The sequence below is a fragment of the Mustelus asterias genome, chromosome 10 (genome assembly GCF_964213995.1).
Source record: "Mustelus asterias chromosome 10, sMusAst1.hap1.1, whole genome shotgun sequence".
In the NCBI taxonomy this organism is placed as follows: Eukaryota; Metazoa; Chordata; class Chondrichthyes; order Carcharhiniformes; family Triakidae; genus Mustelus; species Mustelus asterias.
In genome coordinates, this window is record NC_135810.1 from 32776219 (window position 1) to 32795699 (window position 19481).

Consider the following 19481-nt stretch of genomic DNA (forward strand, 5'->3'; position numbering starts at 1 on the left):
GATTTGGACCAACTAGAAAAATGGGCTGAAAAATGGCAAATGGAATTTAACACAGACAAGTGTGAGATATTGCACTTTGGAAGGACAAACCAAAGTAGAACGTACAGGGTAAATAGTAGGACTCTGAAGAGTGCAGTTGAACAGAGAGATCTGGGAATACAGGTACAGAATTCCCTAAAAGTGACGTCACAGGTGGATAGGGTCGTAAAGAGTGCCTTTGGTACATTGGCCTTTATAAATCGGAGTATCGAGTATAAAAGTTGGAGTGTTATGGTAAGGTTATATAAAGCATTGGTGAGGCTGAATTTAGAGTATTGTGTACAGTTTTGGTCACCTAGTTACAGGAAGGACGTAAATAAGGTTGAAAGAGTGCAGAGAAAGTTCACAAGGATGTTGCCGGGACTTGAGAAGCTGAGTTACAGAGAGAGGTTGAATAGGTTGGGACTTTATTCCCTGGAGCGTAGATGAGGGGAGATTTGATAGAGGTGTATAAGATTTTGATGGGTATAGATAGAGTGAATGCAAGCAGGCTTTTTCCACTGAGGCTAGGGGAGAAAAAAACCAGAGGGAATGGGTTAAGGGTGAAAGGAGAAAAGTTTAAAGGGAATATTAGGGGGGGCTTCTTCACGCAGAGAGTGGTGGGAGTGTGGAATGAGCTGCCGGATAAAGTGGTAAATTTCTTAAATGGTGGACAGTGAGGAAGGTTTTCAAAGCTTGCAGAGGGATTTGGACCAACTGGAAAAATGGGCTGAAAAATGGCAAATGGAATTTAACGCAGACAAGTGTGAGATATTGCACTTTGGAAGGACAAACCAAAGTAGAACGTACAGGGTAAATAGTAGGACTCTGAAGAGCGCAGTTGAACAGAGGGATCTGGGAATACAGGTACAGAATTCCCTAAAAGTGGATTTCAGCAAGGCCTTTGACAAGGCATTTAAGAAAAACATTTAAGAAAGACTTGGACGGGTTCATGGATGAGAGGGGTGTGGAGGGATATGGTCCAAGTGCAGGTCAGTGGGACTAGGCAAAAAATGGTTCGGCACAGACAAGAAGGGCCTAAAGGCCTGTTTCTGAGCTGTAATTTTCTATGGTTCTATGGTTTCCTGTCATTGAGTCAATTTTGGATCGACCTTCCCCTGTTTCACCAGATCTCCCTTTTCTGACCAATCAGCCATTTGGGACCTTGTCAAATGCCTTACAAAAATCAATATGGACAACATCCACTGCACTACCCTCATCAATCCTCCTTGCTACTTCCTCTGTTACTTACTTGGGCAAAAATATTACTGACTGAGCAGGCCTCTTCAGCACACCCTCTGCTCACCCTGAATGGGGAGGGAGCTGGTAAAGGAGGCCTAAAAGAGGCTGTAGATTGGATCCTGGCTGGGGAACAACACCTTGCTGGACTATTATCTTTGTGGTCAAAGGAAGAAAACTTTAAACTTTGCAATTGGAATGTTAGAACATTTATCGATAATCTCAAACATAACCATCTTTAAAGTAGAGCTTCATTCATATTATATGAACTACCAAAACTCCAAATTGACATTGCCATGCTCTGTGAGACCTGCCTTCTTGGGGAGGGGCAGCTGAAGCAACAAGTGGATGAATAGCAATGAGGACCATCAGAAGATACAGCAGGATATAGATCGGTTGGGTGGAGAGATGGCAGGTGGAGTTTAATCCGGACAAATGTGAAGTAATGCATTTTGGAAGGTCTAATAAAGATAGGAAATATACGGTAAATGGCAGACTCCTTAAGAGTATTGATAGGCAGATGGATTTGGGTTTACAGGTACACAGGTCACTGAAAGTGGCAATGCAGGTGGAGAAGGTAGTCAAGAAGGCATATGGCATGCTTGCCTTCATCGGCGGGGCATTGAGTTTAAAAATTGGCAAGTCATGTTGCAACTTTATAGAACCCTAGTTAGGCCGCACTTGGAATACAGTGTTCAATTCTGGTTGCCACACTACCAGAAAGATGTAGAGGCTTTGGAGAGGGTACAAAAAAGATTTACCAGGATTCTGCCAGGTATGGAGGGCATTAGCTATGAGGAGAGGTTGGAGAATCTTGGTTTGTTGTCTACAAGATGTCTACAAGATTATGAGGGGCATGGACAGAGTGGATAGTCAGAAGCTTTTTTCCAGGGTGGGAGAATCAATTAAGGTGTGAGGTGCAAGGTTTAAAGGAGATGTACGAGGCAAGTTTTTTTACACAGAGGGTGGTGAGTGCCTGGAACTCGCTGTCGGGGGAGGTAGTGGAAGCAGATACGATAGTGAGTTTTAAGGGGTGTCTGGACAAATACATGAATAGGATGGGAATAGAAGGATATGGTCCCCGGAAGGGTAGGGGTAGTTGGGCAGCATGGTCGGTGAAGGCTTAGAGGGCCGAGGGCCTGTTCCTGTGCTGTAATTTTCTTTGTTCTTGAATGCACCTTCTACAAGGAAAGAAAGGGTGACAGCGACCTCAATGTCAATGAAATTGATTTCCTTTCACCCAGAATAGGAAGCAGTGCCAGAAATGCCCAGTTGTACAATGCAACTTCCTGGAACAAAACAAACAGCCTTTATTGCTTGGCAGAACAAGTCAAGATCGCAACTCAAGAAGTTATCATTCCAGCAGCTCAAGGCTAACACCCAAAGACAAATCTGGAAGATAAAGGACGTCTGGCAGGAAGGGAAAGATTAAAATATCCAACAATATGCTGATCATCTTGACATGCAAAGCTTTTTCTGAAACCCGCCAGGGCCATTTATAGACTAAGGTCAACAGTGGTAGCTGATACTCTCTGCAGACTATCCCTCAATAGTACCTTTTGCAATAATCCATGGGGGAACCATCATTGATGGGACAGTTGTAACACACAATAAATAACAAAGCTTGCAGCCCCAATGGTATCCTAGCTGAGGTCTTCAAAGTTGGTAGACTTTTGCTCAAGTCAAGACCCATGCATGTATCCTACGGATTTAATGTTAGCATGCATGTTTCTAGAATGAACGATAAACTTTATCGCATTATTTTTCACAATTTTCCTTCACTCCTGCAACAAACACTCTTCAAGTTTACAATGTCTTGACTATTCTGGTTTTGGGGAATATCACCTTAGGCATGTTCATGTTCTATGTAGCCAAAGGCATTATGGGAGTAAACCAGTTTAACAAACTTGATGACCCCAGATTAATGTGATTGATGACATTACTATGTATAACAGTATCCTTCCTTGTTTTCCATGTTCGAGGAGATTAACGGGTACAGTAATGCTCCTCACACTGATATATAAATTTTGTCAGTTTTGTAAAATTTGCAATCCATGACAAAGTATCACAGGAGCTGAAACAATTTGAAGCAGATAGTGTCATTGCGAAAATCAACTCATTCCTGTGGACATCAAACCTAGCCATTGCACAACATAAAACTGGCCAACCTAGATGATGCATCAATCTTACGGCAGCTGTGATAGTTCCAGACAGGTATTCATTTCCTACATTTCAAGAACTAACAACATAATTTCATGACTCCACTATCTTCAAGAAGCTAGACAAGTGATGGAGCTACCTTCAGATTCCACTAGTGATGCAAAGCCAATATCCTACAGCTTCTGTTACTCATGAAGGTGTGTTTTGGTGTGTTCCGTAAGTCTTGTCAGATGTTGAGGGAACACTCAATCTTCTAACCAGTGGGACTTCTAATCAGCCCGCTTTAGCACTCGCCCGTCCCCATGGTTGCCTATGATCGACTTCCAGGGTTGGTGCACCTGACTCTATCCCAACCCCTCCTCCACTGAGTGAAAGTTGGGTACAACAGGGTCCTTCAAAATGAGGTGGTTCTACCCAGTTGTGCAATTTCTCAACTTGAGCTACCTGCCTCGGTCACGAAAATCTGGCCCGGAGCATAAAACCCATCACATTTCTGCTTCCCTTCAGTTCTGAACAACAGTCATGTTTGACTTGAAGCATTAACTCTCGTTTATCTCCCATTGGTTCTGCCAGACCTGCTGAACATTTCCAGCACTTTCAGTTTTTATTTCGATTTCCAGCATCTGCTGTATTTTGTCTTTATTTTAGGGCCAGTGCTTGGAATACTGACACCGAAGTCCTGCTGCTGAGATGCTGTCTCTAGGCAGCTGTATAATTTCCCAGTGCCGCTGGGAACTTGGAGGCCAACTGGAAAATTTCCTTAAATTTCTTAATATTTGCCTTAATACTCCATTAACAAGGTTAGTTGGCTTGCTGCCATTTGCAAGCAATTAGTTCTGCTACCCCTCTTCCCATCCCACCTACAGGAGAGTAACTCAGGGAACATCAAAGATCACAATCCCACTCTTATATTCATGGTAAAATTAAACTTTAACTACAAACCCCAAACAGATATAAACATAATTATCACTGGCAAAGTGGGGTGGCATGGTGGCCCAGTGGTTAGCACTGCTGTCTCACAGTGTCATGGAGCCGGGTTCAGTTCTAGTCTTGGGTGACTGACTGTGTGGAGTTTGCATGTTCTCCCTGTGTCAGCATTTGTTTCCTCTTGGTGCTCCGGTTTCTCCCACAGTCCAAAGGTGTGCAGGTTAGGTTGATTGGCCATGCTAAATTGCCCCTTAGTGATAGGGGGATTAGTGGATAAAATACTTGGGGTTACGGGGATAGGGCCTGGGTGGATTGTTGTTGGTGCAGGCTCGTTGAGCCAAATGGCCTCCTCCTGCACTGTGGGGATTCTATGTGGTGATGTGGTTTATGTGTAGTCCTGGGTCTGTAGCAGGGAAACACCTTTTTGCAGGAAGCAGTTTAGTTTGCAGCTGAAGCCTGGTTGAAGTTAAAAGGATTTTGCACTCTATTTCTCTCTGAAAGTTCCAAGACTGGTAACAAATGTTAAAGCAAGCATTCCTGGATTTGCTAACTGTCTTTATTTAAAAATGGATTTGATTTGTGAATGGGCTTATTTAGAACTAGAGCAGTCATGAGCTAGATAGTAAAGTTGCTTCCTTTCATTTTAAAATATTGTTCAACTGTTAATGGTTAAGCTGCTTCATTTGTTAGAGTTATATTTAAACTGTGTTATTAAGAAAAGTTTGTTTCACTACAAAAGATCCTTACTTTGTCAGTGGAATCATTCCTGGAAAGAAATACCCTATCTTCACATTTATGCCAAAATATAAATATTGGCTTCATAATATAACTTGGGGTTCTGATCCGGGTCCCTAACACCGACATAAATCTAAATCAGCATTTAAAAAAGAAACAGTGCTTCATAGGTCTGGGATAACTGGATGTTAAATAAAAACTCATTTACATGCAGAGTTTCTCTGATGCCCACTCCAGGTAAGCAAAGAGACATTTTAACACATTCTAACATTGAGATGAAGCTTGAACATACTTTAGATTGATCACAAATAACAAGTTATGCTCGGCAAATCATCCAGAGATCATCCAGAGATCTTGCAAAAGTGATTACTGCCCAACTGCCTGTGCTCACTTAGTCTATGTCAGAATCACGGGTCATGCAGAGTGAAAAAATGCATGTCTTGAAAACAACGACTGCACCTAACCATTATTTTTTTCAACTTGAATGTTATAAACGTTTACATGAACAGGTAAGAAAAAAACATTTGTAACTCACAGAGCAGAAAAATTCTTAGTTAACCCCACTTCTTTTCTCTATCCGCCATATTATACTATTTTGAAAAATTGTGATATCAGTCAGATGATTCTCCAACAATTTCAGTTCTCATGCACCCTTAAAGTTTTGATACTTAAGGGAACAATAGGCTGATAATAATAAAAATAACAAGCAGTATTACAATCATTAAACATCAGATGTTAACAATTAACAGTATAGAACAAATGCACTGAGGATACACCCTTAAGGAAGAAACTCATGCAATGTAACAAGTAACTTAACACTGCAGTACTTTGTCTTTGGCAAAGCAGGAATCATATGATGACAGGTGGAGCTAGGGTAGGATGGTTATCTGGGAGGCATAACCATTCATTTATTTTAGGTGAGTTAAATACATACCACAAAGAGTGGATCATTTGCTGCAGAATGCGGAAAGAGATTTGTACCATTCAAAAAAGAATGAACCAGGTTATGAAGACTCTGAATTTCACCAGTGCCAGTTTCGCCATCTGGTGTATCAAATCCCTCAAGCGCATTTCTGAAAGGAGAAAACAATAGTTACAGTTCTATATGGGTCTGACAAAGCGAGAGACAGTAGGAATTCTCACTAATGTGAAAAGTGCTTAAATGAACAATTTAAAATGCGTGAGCTTGTTCAGAATTTTGTTTTCATCAATGAAGGGAGAGAAGAGAAAGAGGAGCGATGAAAACTATGAGTTCAGCTTTACAAATGTACTGTGGCACAGGAAGTCTTAGTTTTGCAAATTAAAACCTTGAAAATTGGTTTCAAGTAGCACACAGCTTTTCATTCATATCATAAAAATGTTTTCAGAATGCATTAATTGGATTCCTACAATGTGCCGAAACAATAGCATTTAAAGTGACCTCTGAGTAGGGAAATTCATATTTTGCCAGTCTTGAAAAATATTGTGTGCAAATATTATTGAAAGAATCTGAGAATTAGTCTTTCTGAACCATATATTGGGCAAAATCTTACCAAAAAGTGGCAGAGTCTTGGTTCTGACACGAAATACAGTGTGTTTCACACCAGATCTTACCACACTGCCAAAAAAAACCCAGGGGCCTGTTTCATGCCATCAAATAGGGAGGTAGGGCCTCAACACACCAGCAAAGCCTGGCTGCGCTGAGATTGGGGGCGCCTTGTTTAAAAAAACATGAATATACCTCCCCCCAGCCCACCACGGCAGTCTCAAGGGCTCTCCCCGGCATCCCAACCCCGATCAGAGCCCGCATTCACTTCCTTACTTCTGATCGGAACAGGCATTCACCCACCACCCCTCGATCAGAGCCAGTATTCACCCCCACCCCAACCCCCCTTCCCTGATTGGAGCTGGCATTTATCCCCACACTGACCAGAAATGGAGTTGGCAACGCTTTCCCATCCTCCGTTGGAGCCGACACTTTCTTTCCCCTACGACCCCCCCCAGCCCCTCCCACCTCTGGCACACCCCCTGGCATAGTGCTAACCTGCAAGTGCAAACTGTGCCGGGGCAGTACCAGGGGACATTATCAGGACACTACCTGGCTGGGGCCCTCTCTTCCAGGGGCTATGATCACCTTTAAGACCCAAGAGGATCCGCATAACAGGCTCACATCTGGATGACCCTGTTGTAAGCCATGCTGGCGTAATGTCACATCGGTATGGTTTGAATATACAGTGGAAGGTCAATATATGGCGAGGGGGGGTGTAAATTATAGTTAAACCTATTAAAATATATTTAAATCTGGGCGTGAACCTGGTTACGTCACCAGTAAGGGGGCGGCGAAAACCGGACGTTGTGATATCACTGGCAAGGTCTGTGACTTCCGAGGTTTTGCCGAATCTTGAGCCCCTGTTGCCATTCCCATGGACAGCGAGTGTGGGCTCAGGATTGCTCCCACCGCGTGTAAATATATTGCTTTATATGTAGCTGGAATTGCCTGAACTCTAATCTAAGTAATTCACCCACCACTTACTGATAATTTAGTTAGTTACTCCTTCAACTTTTATTTTTCCCTCAGTTGATCACCTATATTGTATTGCTTTAATACTCAAGATTCATTGCATCAGAACTGTTTTACTTTATAATATTTATTCAGAAAAATCTTATCTCCAAGCAACAGCTTCAAAAAGGCATTTCAGGGGAGAAAAGCTAATAGTTTACGACACTTTATTCCTTTGAGCACTCTGCTAGCATCAAAGGATTCAATATTTATATCATCCTTCAGAATTGCAAATTATACCATGCAAGCAAAGCCCCATCAAATTCCGTTGAACATCAGGAAATAGATTCGGGGATGTTGCATAGTGGTAACGTTACTGGACAAGAGGCCCCATCTCATAGTCTGGGGGCTCTCCTCTCTCTCTCTTTTAACTTTTTCCCATGTTACATGGGTTCACCACAATTCGAGTTGATCACCCTTCTCCACTCATATCAAACACCAGTTTAGAATCATATAGTGCAGAAGGAGGCCATTTGGCTCATCGAACCTGCACCGAAACAATTCCACCCAAGCCCTATCCCGATAACCCCATGTATTTATTCTGCTAATTCCCCCTGACACTAAGGGGCAATTTAGCATGGCTAATCAGCCTAACCTAATCTTTGGACTGTGGGAGGAAATCAGAGCACCCGGAGGAAACCCATGCAGACATGGGGAGAATGTGCAAACACCGCACAGACAGTGAACCGAGGCTGGAATTGAACCCAGGTCCCTGGCGCTGTGAGGCAGTAGTGCTAACCACTATGCCACCATGCCACCCTTTAGTATTTGGCAGGTGGTTTTACAGCCAGATGCTCTTCCTACCACTAAGTCTCCCCACATAGACTCTGTATTGGGGATAAAGGTTCAAATCCCATCACAGCAGCTGGTAGAATTTAAATTCAATTCATTAACAAATGTGTAATTTTCAAAGCTAGTATAAGTAATGGTGACTATAAAACTACCACATTTGTCATAAAGACCCATTTGATTCACTAATGGCCTTTGGGGAAAAATTCTGCCATCCTTACCCAATCTGTCCTAATGTGACTCCAGACCCACAGAAAGGTGAGTCACTTTTAACTGCCTCTGAAATGACTTATCAGGTACTTCAGTTGTGCCAAATCGCTGCAAAAAAGTCAAAAAAATAATAAATCCGGCTGGGCAAGCAAGCATCAATCTGGGCATCAGAAAAAAAAACAACACACCCTATCCAGGCTGTTGTGGAAAGTCATCTGGTGACGTATCTCAAAATTGAAGAGCTATTAAAAAGATCATTAAAGCAACAGTGGAACATAGTCATATTCACTTGAATCATACCTAACAGCCAATGTTCCAGACTCCTTCATGACACTCCCTGGATATGTCCTGCCCCACTGGCACAGTACTCAACACTCCAGGGCAGATTTCCCTCAGAGTCCTCCACATTGACTATGGCCTCCATGAAGTCTCCTGGAATTAGGTCAAACATGGGCAAGGAGACCTCCTGCTGATCTATCAGTACACTTCCATGTTGAATAACACTTGGAAGAAGCATGGAGAATAGCAAGCACACCGAAAGAACTTTATGTTGAACTTGAATGTCCATCTCCAACAGTGACTTGGTAGCACCATTACTGACCAACCGGTGGAGTCCTGCAGAATATTTCTACCAGACTGGACTTGCAGCAGCTGACAAGGGAATCAACAAATGGGAAAAACCTGACACCATCCTCACCAGTCTACATGTTATTGTTGTGAAGTTGAGTTTGTAAAGATATAAAGAATGTTTATAAAGATGTAAAAGAATTGTTAAAAAAAGGTCAGCGGGAAAGAAAACAGTGTGTGGTCCCTTTAAAAGCTGTTTTTTTAGCGATGCTAAAATGCAGAGTGCACAGACTTCAGATTGTAACATTTTTTCAAAAGGACCAAAAGCAACAAGGTTGCCTTGATAACCGGCTCTGCAGGCTTTTGCATTTTTGTTCGCCTATGAGTTTAAAGAAGACATTCAGCTAACAGCCTATAAGTTCCAACTATTAAAAGTCTATCAGACTTGAATTTGATAGTGTTGAGAGCCTCAAACTAATCGCGGTGTAAGAAAAGTGCGAGGTCATAGATATAAAGGCCATAGGTTTGGCAGGGGGGCATTGAACAGTTGGGAGTGGGGGGCGACAGTCATGTCCTGTACAGAACTGCTAGATCTGTTCTGAATCTATCCTAGTTAGCACTGTGGTAGTGCCACACAACATGATGGACAGTATCATTAATGTGCTGACAGAACTTTATCTCTCTAAAGACCGTGCCATGGTCACTTCTAGCAATACTCTAACAGACAGATACATCTATAATGTTAATAATACCTGACAAACCTATCTTCTCCTGGGCTGGACCTTTGAACCTACTTGATTTTCGGCAGCTGGCGTCATAAGAGAGGGGGCATGGCCTCCTTATCTTTGACTCTGCTCGACTGAACGCCTCAGGAAAGTGCTGCACTACACACTTCTCACCTGGCCTGAGTCAGAAGATCAGGCGGGACAGGAGCGAAAGGATTACAAAGTAAAAATCTGGGAGCAAAGGAGCAATCCAATTCTGATTGCCAGTCCACAGAAGTTCAGGGCCATTTGTGTTTGGCCATTCATTGAAAACTGCATAAACTAATGAAAATTGTATTAGATGGTGGTTTGAAGTGTTTTAGGAAGTTTTAGAGATACAAGGGGCGATTCTTCCATCGTGACCCGCAAATTTTCTGGCAGGTCCGATCGGGAGAATCGCGTGTTGGCCATTTTGCGGGAGAATAGTCGCAGACGGGATGGCGCTGGAAACCGACGGGAAGAGAGGTAAGTATTTTGAATCTTTTTAAAATATATTTTAAATGTATTTTGCATGTGATTATCGGGCCTGGCCAGGACCGATAGCGTCTCCTACCCCGCGAAGAGTACTTCATTCCGGCGGGGTTTAGAGTAGCTCCCCATGTTCGGGGAACTAGCAGGAGACCCTGCTGGAGTGAAGGAGGGGCAATCAGGGCCCCCCCCGGGGGTCGGGCGGCAGGGGGTGGTTCCCCCGGCAATGCCAGCCTGTGCCCCCGGCACTGCCTAAGGGGCAAAGTGCCCATGGCCAGGGGCACCTTGGCACTGCCCATCAGGCATCAGGCAGTGCCAAGGGGGCAGGGCCTAGGGGCAGTTGGTGGGGTTGGAGGCTCCTGCTGCACTCTGCATGGCGATTGGTCTGGGCTGGAGGGAGGCCAGCGATTGGGGCAGGCTGGGCGGAGTGCTCTGCTGGGGGGGTTTCTGCCTCCTGGGGGGGGGGCAGTCTGCCGGGGTGAAGTGGGTGCGGGGATCACCACTGTTGGTGGGGGGGTGGGTTGGACATCGGGGGGTCAGGGCTGGCCCGGGAATTGTTATGGGGGCTGCAATCAGGCCGTGGGGGCGGCACACAGGGACAGCACTGCAGGGGTCCCGGGCTGGCCAGCGATTGAGCTGGCCAGCAAACAGGGAGACTGCCAGCTTGGGGCCCCTGCGTATGCACAGCGTTTTGGAGCTGTCAGATTCTGGCGCGAATAAGCCCCCCGCCCCCGCCCCCCCCCCCCCCCCCCCCACCCCCACCCCAACCGGGTTTTTAATGATATTCCCGATTGTGACCTCTGCATTGCAGAGTGGGGAGATTCGGGTCTAAAGTTGCACTGAAAAAACAGTCGTGATATAGAATAGTTTTCCCACCAATTCAGCACCTTTGGGAGAATAGCCCCCACAATGTTTTGTTAGAAGTTAGCGCAATTGGAGAAAATAGGAGACATATCTCACATTTGTTTATGGTATGAAGTTGGGCTGTGACAAAGAGAATGTTGGGAACTACCGCTCCAGAACTAACCAGGATTCAGTACAGCAACAAGGTCAGCAGTGTGGCGAATTGCTCAGCTGCGATCTGATCTGTTGGCTGTGGAATTGCTTAGCTCTATTAATATCTACTTATGCTGTTTGGCTTGCAAGTTGTCTTGTGTTGTAGCTTCACCAGGTTGATACCTAATTTTTAGGTATGCCTGGTGCTGCTCCTGGCATTCCCTCCTGAACTATTTCATTGAACCAGGATTGATCTCCTAGCTTGGTGGTAATGGTAGAGTGGGGAAAATTATAGAATCATAGAATCCCTACAGTGCAGAAGAAGGCTATTCAGCCCAAGGAGTCAACACTGACTCTCCAATGAGCATTCCACCCAGCCCTTAACCCTGTAACCCCATGTATTTACCCCGCTAATCCCCCTAACCTATACATCCTGGGACACTAATGGGCAATTTAGCATGGCCAATCTGCCTAACCTGCACATCTGTGGTAGGAAACCAGAGCACTCTCACCTCCTCCACTCCAAGTAGCACTGAGCCTCTCTCAGTACGTGTTTCGTGCGGGCTGGTAGTTAATTGGCCAGCCGGTGTGTAATTTCTTTCCAGAGCCAATCATGAGCAAGAGCAGATTTCACATCCGCTTCCAGTCCCGCTGTTCACACTCACACAACACCTCTAAAATTCAGCCCAGGAGTGATTTGTGTAAAGTGGGTATCCAGGTCTGATCTCGCGAGTTCAGTAGCGAGATTCTGTGAACAATTTTCAGGCCATTTCTGCACCATTTTGTTGTTTCTCCGTTGATATTTCAGTTTCTAGGAACCTTCTTTGGAAGAAGAAAAACCAAGACCAGAATCTCAGACTGACGGGCAGGGTGCCCACTCCCCAGCTGAATCTCAGACTCGGGGCAAGGTGCCCACTCCCCCAACTGAATCTCAGACTCGGGGCAAGGTGCCCACTCCCCTGGCTGAATCTCACACTGACGGGCAGGGTGCCCACTCCCCCAACTGAATCTCAGACTCGGGGCAAGGTGCCCACTCCCCCAACTGAATCTCAGACTCGGGGCAAGGTGCCCACTCCCCCAGCTGAATCTCAGACTCGGGGCAAGGTGCCCACTCCCCTGGCTGAATCTCAGACTCGGGGCAAGGTGCCCACTCCCCTGGCTGAATCTCAGACTGACGGGCAGGGTGTGATGCACCTCAATGAGCACCCGGAAACAAGGCTTTAGTACTGAAGGCTTTAATACATTAGCAATGAAACTACTAACACAAATTCACCCGTTCAGACTGAAGGGGTCCTGCCGGAGCAGGGGGTCTTATACCCTGCCACCGGAGGCGGGACCCCACTGGAGTGTGCCATGATAACACTTAGGACAGGTAAACACCCTATCCCAACAACATAGTACAACCCCCATAACAACAACACCCTAGCCCAACAGTAACACAATAACAACCCCAGTGGTGAACCAACGATGGTTCACCACATTCACCCCTCCTTTAGGAACCAAAGGTGGCGGGGTGGATGAAAACAGACAATGACAAAAAAAATAACAGGATTCACAAGTCCAGACGGTCTGGAGGACCACACCGACGCTGCGATCTTCTCAACACCGGTTGCGAAACCGGAGCAGGTGCTTGCGGTGGCTCTCTCAAAGCAACATCTGGCTGTCCCCTCAAAGACTCCCGGGCCGGCCGGCCCTGATGAGGCGATGGTGCAGGGGATCCTGGAACATTTGGTGGTGGTGGTGGTGATGATGGTGGCGCCGATCTCCGAGTCTCAGGCAAGCTGTACATGGGAGTAAAAGTGTTATGCACTGGTCCCGGTGCTGACCGCGCCACGTCTGGGGAAGTAATGAGGAGTAGTGGATCTGTGACTGGGGGAATAGGAGCGACAGGAGTTGCTACGTCCCCTGCGGGCGCCAGGTCTCTAATGGAGACAGTGTCCTCTCGCCCATCAGGATATGCCACATAGGCATACTGAGGGTTGGCGTGGAGGAGTTGGACCGGTTCGACCAAGGGGTCGGACTTGCGAGCCCTCACATGGCGCCGCAGAAGGACGGGTCCTGGGTACGTCAACCAGGCTGGCAATGAGGTCCCCGAGGACGACTTCCGAGGGAATGAGAACATCCTCTCGTGGGGAGTAGCATTGGTTGCCGTACACAGGAGGGAGCGGATAGAATGGAGCGCATTTGGAAGGACCTCCTGCCACCGGGAGACTGGAAGGCCCTTGGATTTCAGTGCCAGTAGGACAGCCTTCCAGACTGTAGCATTCTCCCTTTCCACCTGTCCGTTACCCCTAGGGTTGTAGCTCGTGGTTCTACTAGAGGCAATCCCGAATGAGAGCAGGAATTGCCTCAAGTCGTTGCTCATGAACGACGAGCCCCTGTCGCTATGAATATAGCAGAGGTACCCGAACAGGGTAAAAAGCTCACTGAATGCCTTGATGACGGTGGCAGTCGACGTGTCCGCACAGGGGAAAACAAACGGAAACCGGGAAAATTCGTCTATTATGTTAAGAAAATAGACATTCCGATCCGTTGAGGGAAGGGGGCCCTTAAAATCTACACTCAGCCTCTCAAAAGGGCGAGTGGCCTTGACCAAATGTGCCCGGTCTGGTCGATAAAAGTGTGGTTTGCATTCTGCGCAAATCCGACAACTTCTAGTAACTGACCTGACCTCCTCCACCGAGTAGGGTAGGTTGCGGGCTTTTATGAAGTGGTAGAGTCTGGTGACTCCAGGATGACACAGATCATTGTGGAGAGCCTTCAAGCGGTCCTCCTGCATGATGGCGCATGTTCCGCGCGAGAGGGCATCCGAGGGCTCATTGAGCTTCCCTGGACGATACATAATATCGTAATTATAGGTGGAGAGCTCAATTCTCCACCGCAAGATCTTATCGTTCTTGATCTTGCCCCTCTGCGTGTTACTAAACATAAACGCCACGGATCGTTGATCCGTGATCAGGGTGAACCGCTTACCTGCCAGGTAATGGCACCAGTGTCTGACTGCCTCCACAATGGCCTGAGCCTCCTTCTCCACCGCTGAGTGCCGAATTTCGGGGCCTTGAAGGGTGCGGGAAAAAAACGCGACGGGCCTGCCTGCCTGGTTTAGTGTGGCGGCTAGGGCGAAATCAGATGCATCACTCTCCACCTGGAAGGGGATGGATTCATCCACCGCGTGCATCGTGGCTTTCGAAATGTCGCTTTTCAAAACCTTGAAGGCCAATTGGGCCTCCGGCGTAAGTGGGAAGGTCGTGGACTTAATGAGCGGACGAGCTTTGTCCGCATAGTTGGGGACCCACTGTGCATAGTACGAAAAGAACCCGAGGCATCTCCTGAGTGCTTTCGTGCTAGCGGGCAAGGGAAGTTCAGTGAGTGGTCGCATACGGTCTGGATCAGGGCCAATGACCCCGTTTTCCACCACGTATCCGAGGATGGCTAACTTACGCGTACGGAATACGCACTTCTCCCTGTTATAGGTCAGATTCAGGCGAGATGCAGTGCGCAGAAAGTGTTGGAGATTCGTGTCATGGTCCTGCTGGTCATGGCCGCAGATGGTGACGTTATCCAGGTACGGGAAGGTAGCCCGCAACCCGTTCTGGTCCACCATTCGGTCCATAGCACGCTGGAAGACCGAGACCCCATTGGTGACACCAAATGGAACCCTGAGGAATTGGTATAGACGACCATCCGCCTCAAAGGCCGTATATTGTCGGTCCTCTGGGCGGATGGGGAGTTGATGGTAGGCGGACTTAAGGTCTATGGTAGAAAACACTCGGTACTGCGCAATCTGATTGACCATATCAGAAATGCGCGGGAGAGGATACGCATCCAGCTGCGTGTATCTATTAATGGTCTGACTATAGTCGATGACCATCCGAGGTTTGTTCCCGCTTTTGACTACCACGACCTGCGCTCTCCACGGACTAGCACTGGCCTGTATGATCCCTTCCTTGAGGAGCCGCTGAACCTCAGATCTAATAAAGATCCGGTCCTCAGCGCTGTAACGCCTACTTTTAGTAGCGATGGGCTTGCAGCCAGGTACCAGATTTTTAAAAAGGGATGGTGTCGTGATCTTCAGGGTGGATAGATTGCACGCGGGGCGTTTTGGGCAATTTGGAGGCTGCGGCTGGTTCCCTACGGCCAGTGAAGGGAGTGGCCCACCGTACTGTAGGATCACACTCTTCATGTGGACCATAAAATGTAGTCCGAGGAGAATTGGCGCGCAAAGGTGAGGTAACACAAGGAGCCTGTATTGCTCGTAGACTGTGCCCTGTACCTCAAGAGTTACCATACATCGTCCTTGGATCGGTACAGACCGGGACTGTGATGCCATGGAAATGGTCTGCTTGGCAGGGAGAACCCGGAGTCCACACCTTTTAGCAGTTTCAGGGTGTATGAAACTTTCGGTGCTCCCACTGTCAAACAGACAATTTACAGTTCTGCCACTAACCTTTACCTCCATCATAGAATGTTCCAGTCTGAAATGCCTGGTCTGATCCAGAGAGATCGACGCCACCGTTGGCCCCTGGGCGTCACTGCATGCTGCCGATGTGGATGCTGAGGACCCCTGCTGGTCGCTCCTAGTCGTCGTGGACCATGATGGCCGCCCCCATGAATCGCACATGGGCGAGGGCGCCAAGCGCAGCGACTCCTGGTGGTCTTCCTCCTCCTCTGTTTGCCACGATGGCGCCGTCCTGAGGTCGCACGTGGTCGGACCTCGTGGGTACTGCAGCGCCGAAGGAGATGGTCTCCGTTCTGGAGGGTTACAAGCTGCACTGCCGTTTTTAGGTTTGGACCTGCAGACTTTGCTGTAGTGGCCTTTTTTACCGCACTGGCTGCAGATTGCCGTTCTTGCCGGACACTGCTGCCGTGGATGCTTAGCCCCACCGCAAAAATAGCATCGCTGGCCCCCTGGAGCTGCCGCCGTCGTCGAATCGATCTGGGAGCGCGGGTTCGCGGGGCGAGGAGGGAGCAGAGCTTGCTCCAACCACGTTGACTGCACGTGGTCCTCGGGGTACAGCGCCAAGCTCTTCGACGCCGCCTCCAACCTCACGGCCATCCCCATTGCCTGGGTCAAGTTGAGTTTCCCCTTTTCTAGTAATTTAAGTCTGATATACGAGGACCCTACCCCTGCTACGAACGCGTCTCGGGCGAGGTCGTGCATGTACTGCTCGGCGGAGACGTCCTTACAGTCACAAGCCCTGGCAAGCTGCAGGAGTTCATTGGCGTAGTCTTCTATGGTCTCGCCCGACTGCCGACGTCGTGTAGCGAGGAGATAACGAGCGTGAATCTCGTTGGGTGGCGTAATGTACCTATTCTTTAGGAGCTCGACGGCACCCTGGTAAGTGGAAGCTGCACGAATGGCTAGGTAAATCGTGTCGCTTACCCTTGCGTGGAGGACCTGGAGTCTATCACTGTCCGTAGTGATAGCTACCGAGGCTGCCAGGTAGTCCTCGAAGCACTTCCACCAATGTTCGAACGTGTTAGCTGCACCGACCGCACGTGGGTCCAGTGTCAGACGATCCGGTTTTAGGATCTGCTCCATATTCTCAGTTAATGTATTAAATTGATGCACCTCAATGAGCACCCGGAAACAAGGCTTTAGTACTGAAGGCTTTAATACATTAACAATGAAACTACTAACACAAATTCACCCGTTCAGACTGAAGGGGTCCTGCCGGAGCAGGGGGTCTTATACCCTGCCACCGGAGGCGGGACCCCACTGGAGTGTGCCATGATAACACTTAGGACAGGTAAACACCCTATCCCAACAACATAGTACAACCCCCATAACAACAACACCCTAGCCCAACAGTAACACAATAACAACCCCAGTGGTGAACCAACGATGGTTCACCACAGGGTGCCCACTCCCCAGCTGAATCTCAGACTCGGGGCAAGGTGCCCACTCCCCCAGCTGAATCTCAGACTCGGGGCAAGGTGCCCACTCCCCTGGCTGAATCTCAGACTCGGGGCAAGGTGCCCATTCCCCTGGCTGAATCTCAAAATGAGGGACACGGTGCCTAACCCCTCAATATAAAAGTTGAAGGCAACCCCACCTGCACTTGATCAGCTCTCCAATGACATTTAATTGCCATTGGACTTTTAATTGGCTTGAAGTGGAACTTCTTCCATCAAAAAGGAAGTTCTGTCTCAGAGATCTGACAGTGCCAGTGACAGCAGTGGTCATAACTGGGACTGCAACAGTCCCAAGGAAGATGTCCGGTGTTGGAGCCCAGACAACGAGTGAGCCCAGGGTTTCACTAAAGCCAAGCTCTCAAGCCTAGGCGTGGGAAGAGTGAGGGCAGCAGGGAGCAGGGGATCACAGATCAAAGGGAGGCAGGAAGTGGAGTGGGAGTAATTTACACTCTGGGGGTTTGGGGCTCTGATGGCATAAGGTGCCCAACCAGGAGATACACCCCACTCCCAGCCCATTTACGAGGCCAAAACACTTCCAGTGTGGCCTGGAGACTTGGCATGGGCACCTCCGACCATGGGAAAAATCCCAGTGGCAGGAGGAGGCCCCTAAGTGATCAATAACTGGCCACTGAAAGGATTGACTCAAGGGTTTGTGGGCTGATGGATACGCCCCCTGCTGTATTTAAAATACTCGTGGGATGCAGGTGATGGGCACAGTGCCACTGGCATGATACCCAATTCTACATCACTCCCCCCACCTGCAGCATAATATTCCAGCCCAAGAGAGGAATGCCAATCATGTTGTTACTATGACAATGCACTTGATGGCAGAGGTGCACATAGCTCCATTTGTTTGAAGGGTGATGTCTAAATAAGCTGTGATTTACAAGGCATGCAGTGAGATTCATGCCATATTATTTAAATAGACCAGCAGCTAAACTCTTCTGCATTCATGGCATTGTCAACTTTTGTTAACATCATGCAATCTTACATTTCACACTTCAGCACCATTATTTATTTTTATTCATTTGTGGGACATGGGTGTCACTGGCTGGACAACATTTATTGCCCATCCCTAATTGCCATTGTTCAGAGAGCAGTTAAGAGTCAACCACATTGCTGTAGTTCTGGAGTCACATGTAGGCCAGATTTCCTTCCCAAAAGGACATTAGTGAACCAGATAGGGCTTTTCCGACAATCGACAATGGTCGATTCTTAAGTACAGGTATTTTTTTTAAAGAATTCAAATTTCACCATCTGCCGTGACTGGATTCGAACCTCACTCCCCAGAACAATAGCTGAGTTTCTGGATTAACAGTCTAGTGATAACACCACTTGGTCATCTTCTCCCCTTTATAGCTGCCGCTAAGCACATCGTTAACATATGGTGTCCACAGATGTCTGAATCAAGTACAGTGCACAAGAGAAATCTCCTTCGCCAGTGTACCACCAACAACAACACACAATGGGTGTTGTGATGTAACAGTGCGAGAATTCCCAAAGCTCTGAGGTGGAGAGATGGCACTCTTGTGGTCCTATACATTTCCTCACACGATGCCACTGCCTACACGAATAAGTTATAAGGTTTATATTCTCTTAATGTCCAGCTCGTTCATAACCAGCAATGCAGCATTGCCCAAATCAATTTTTACTTTGAGGTGGCTGTTTTCATTTTTAAAAAGCCTGTAGTTCCAAAGGTATTTACTCCCTTCCAGTGTGGGTAAAATCTCAGGTGTTGTCTGTACCTATAGATGAAAGCACCTCTACAATATCCAAAAACTTCAGCTAAAGTTAATTATAGGGGGAAGTGGTGGCATCATGATATCGTCACTAGGCTAGTAATCCAGAGACCCATGGTAACGATCAGAGGACCAGGCTTCGAATCTCACACAGCTTCCCCAAAGTGTTTTACTATTGACACACATGGCTTCTCCAAGCTCCCTAACTAGCGACACACAGTGTCTCCAAGTTGTCTTAACTAGCAGCACACTACATCCCCAAGCTGTCTAACGGGGGGCACACAGCATCTCCAAGCTGTCTATCTAGGGGCATGATGTGGAGATGCCGGCGTTGGACTGGGGTAAACACAGTAAGAAGTTTAACAACACCAGGTTAAAATCCAACGGGTTTATTTGGTAGCAAAAGCCACACAA

At 47.3% G+C, this 19481-nt stretch overlaps 2 protein-coding genes across 4 annotated transcripts in view; one reads left to right on the forward strand and one right to left on the reverse strand.

Annotated features, from left to right (window-relative positions):
• Window positions 1-19481, forward strand: part of gpc6a (glypican 6a) — a 1457751-nt gene that overhangs the window by 1186265 nt on the left and 252005 nt on the right. The window lies entirely within an intron of this gene.
• dct (dopachrome tautomerase) overlaps window positions 1-19481 on the reverse strand; it is a 60110-nt gene that overhangs the window by 6564 nt on the left and 34065 nt on the right. For all 3 annotated transcript variants that reach the window (XM_078222748.1, XM_078222749.1, XM_078222747.1), the window contains exon 6: window positions 6014-6152. In XM_078222748.1, the coding sequence (XP_078078874.1) occupies window positions 6014-6152 (139 nt within the window). The remainder of the gene's footprint in view (window positions 1-6013; window positions 6153-19481) is intronic.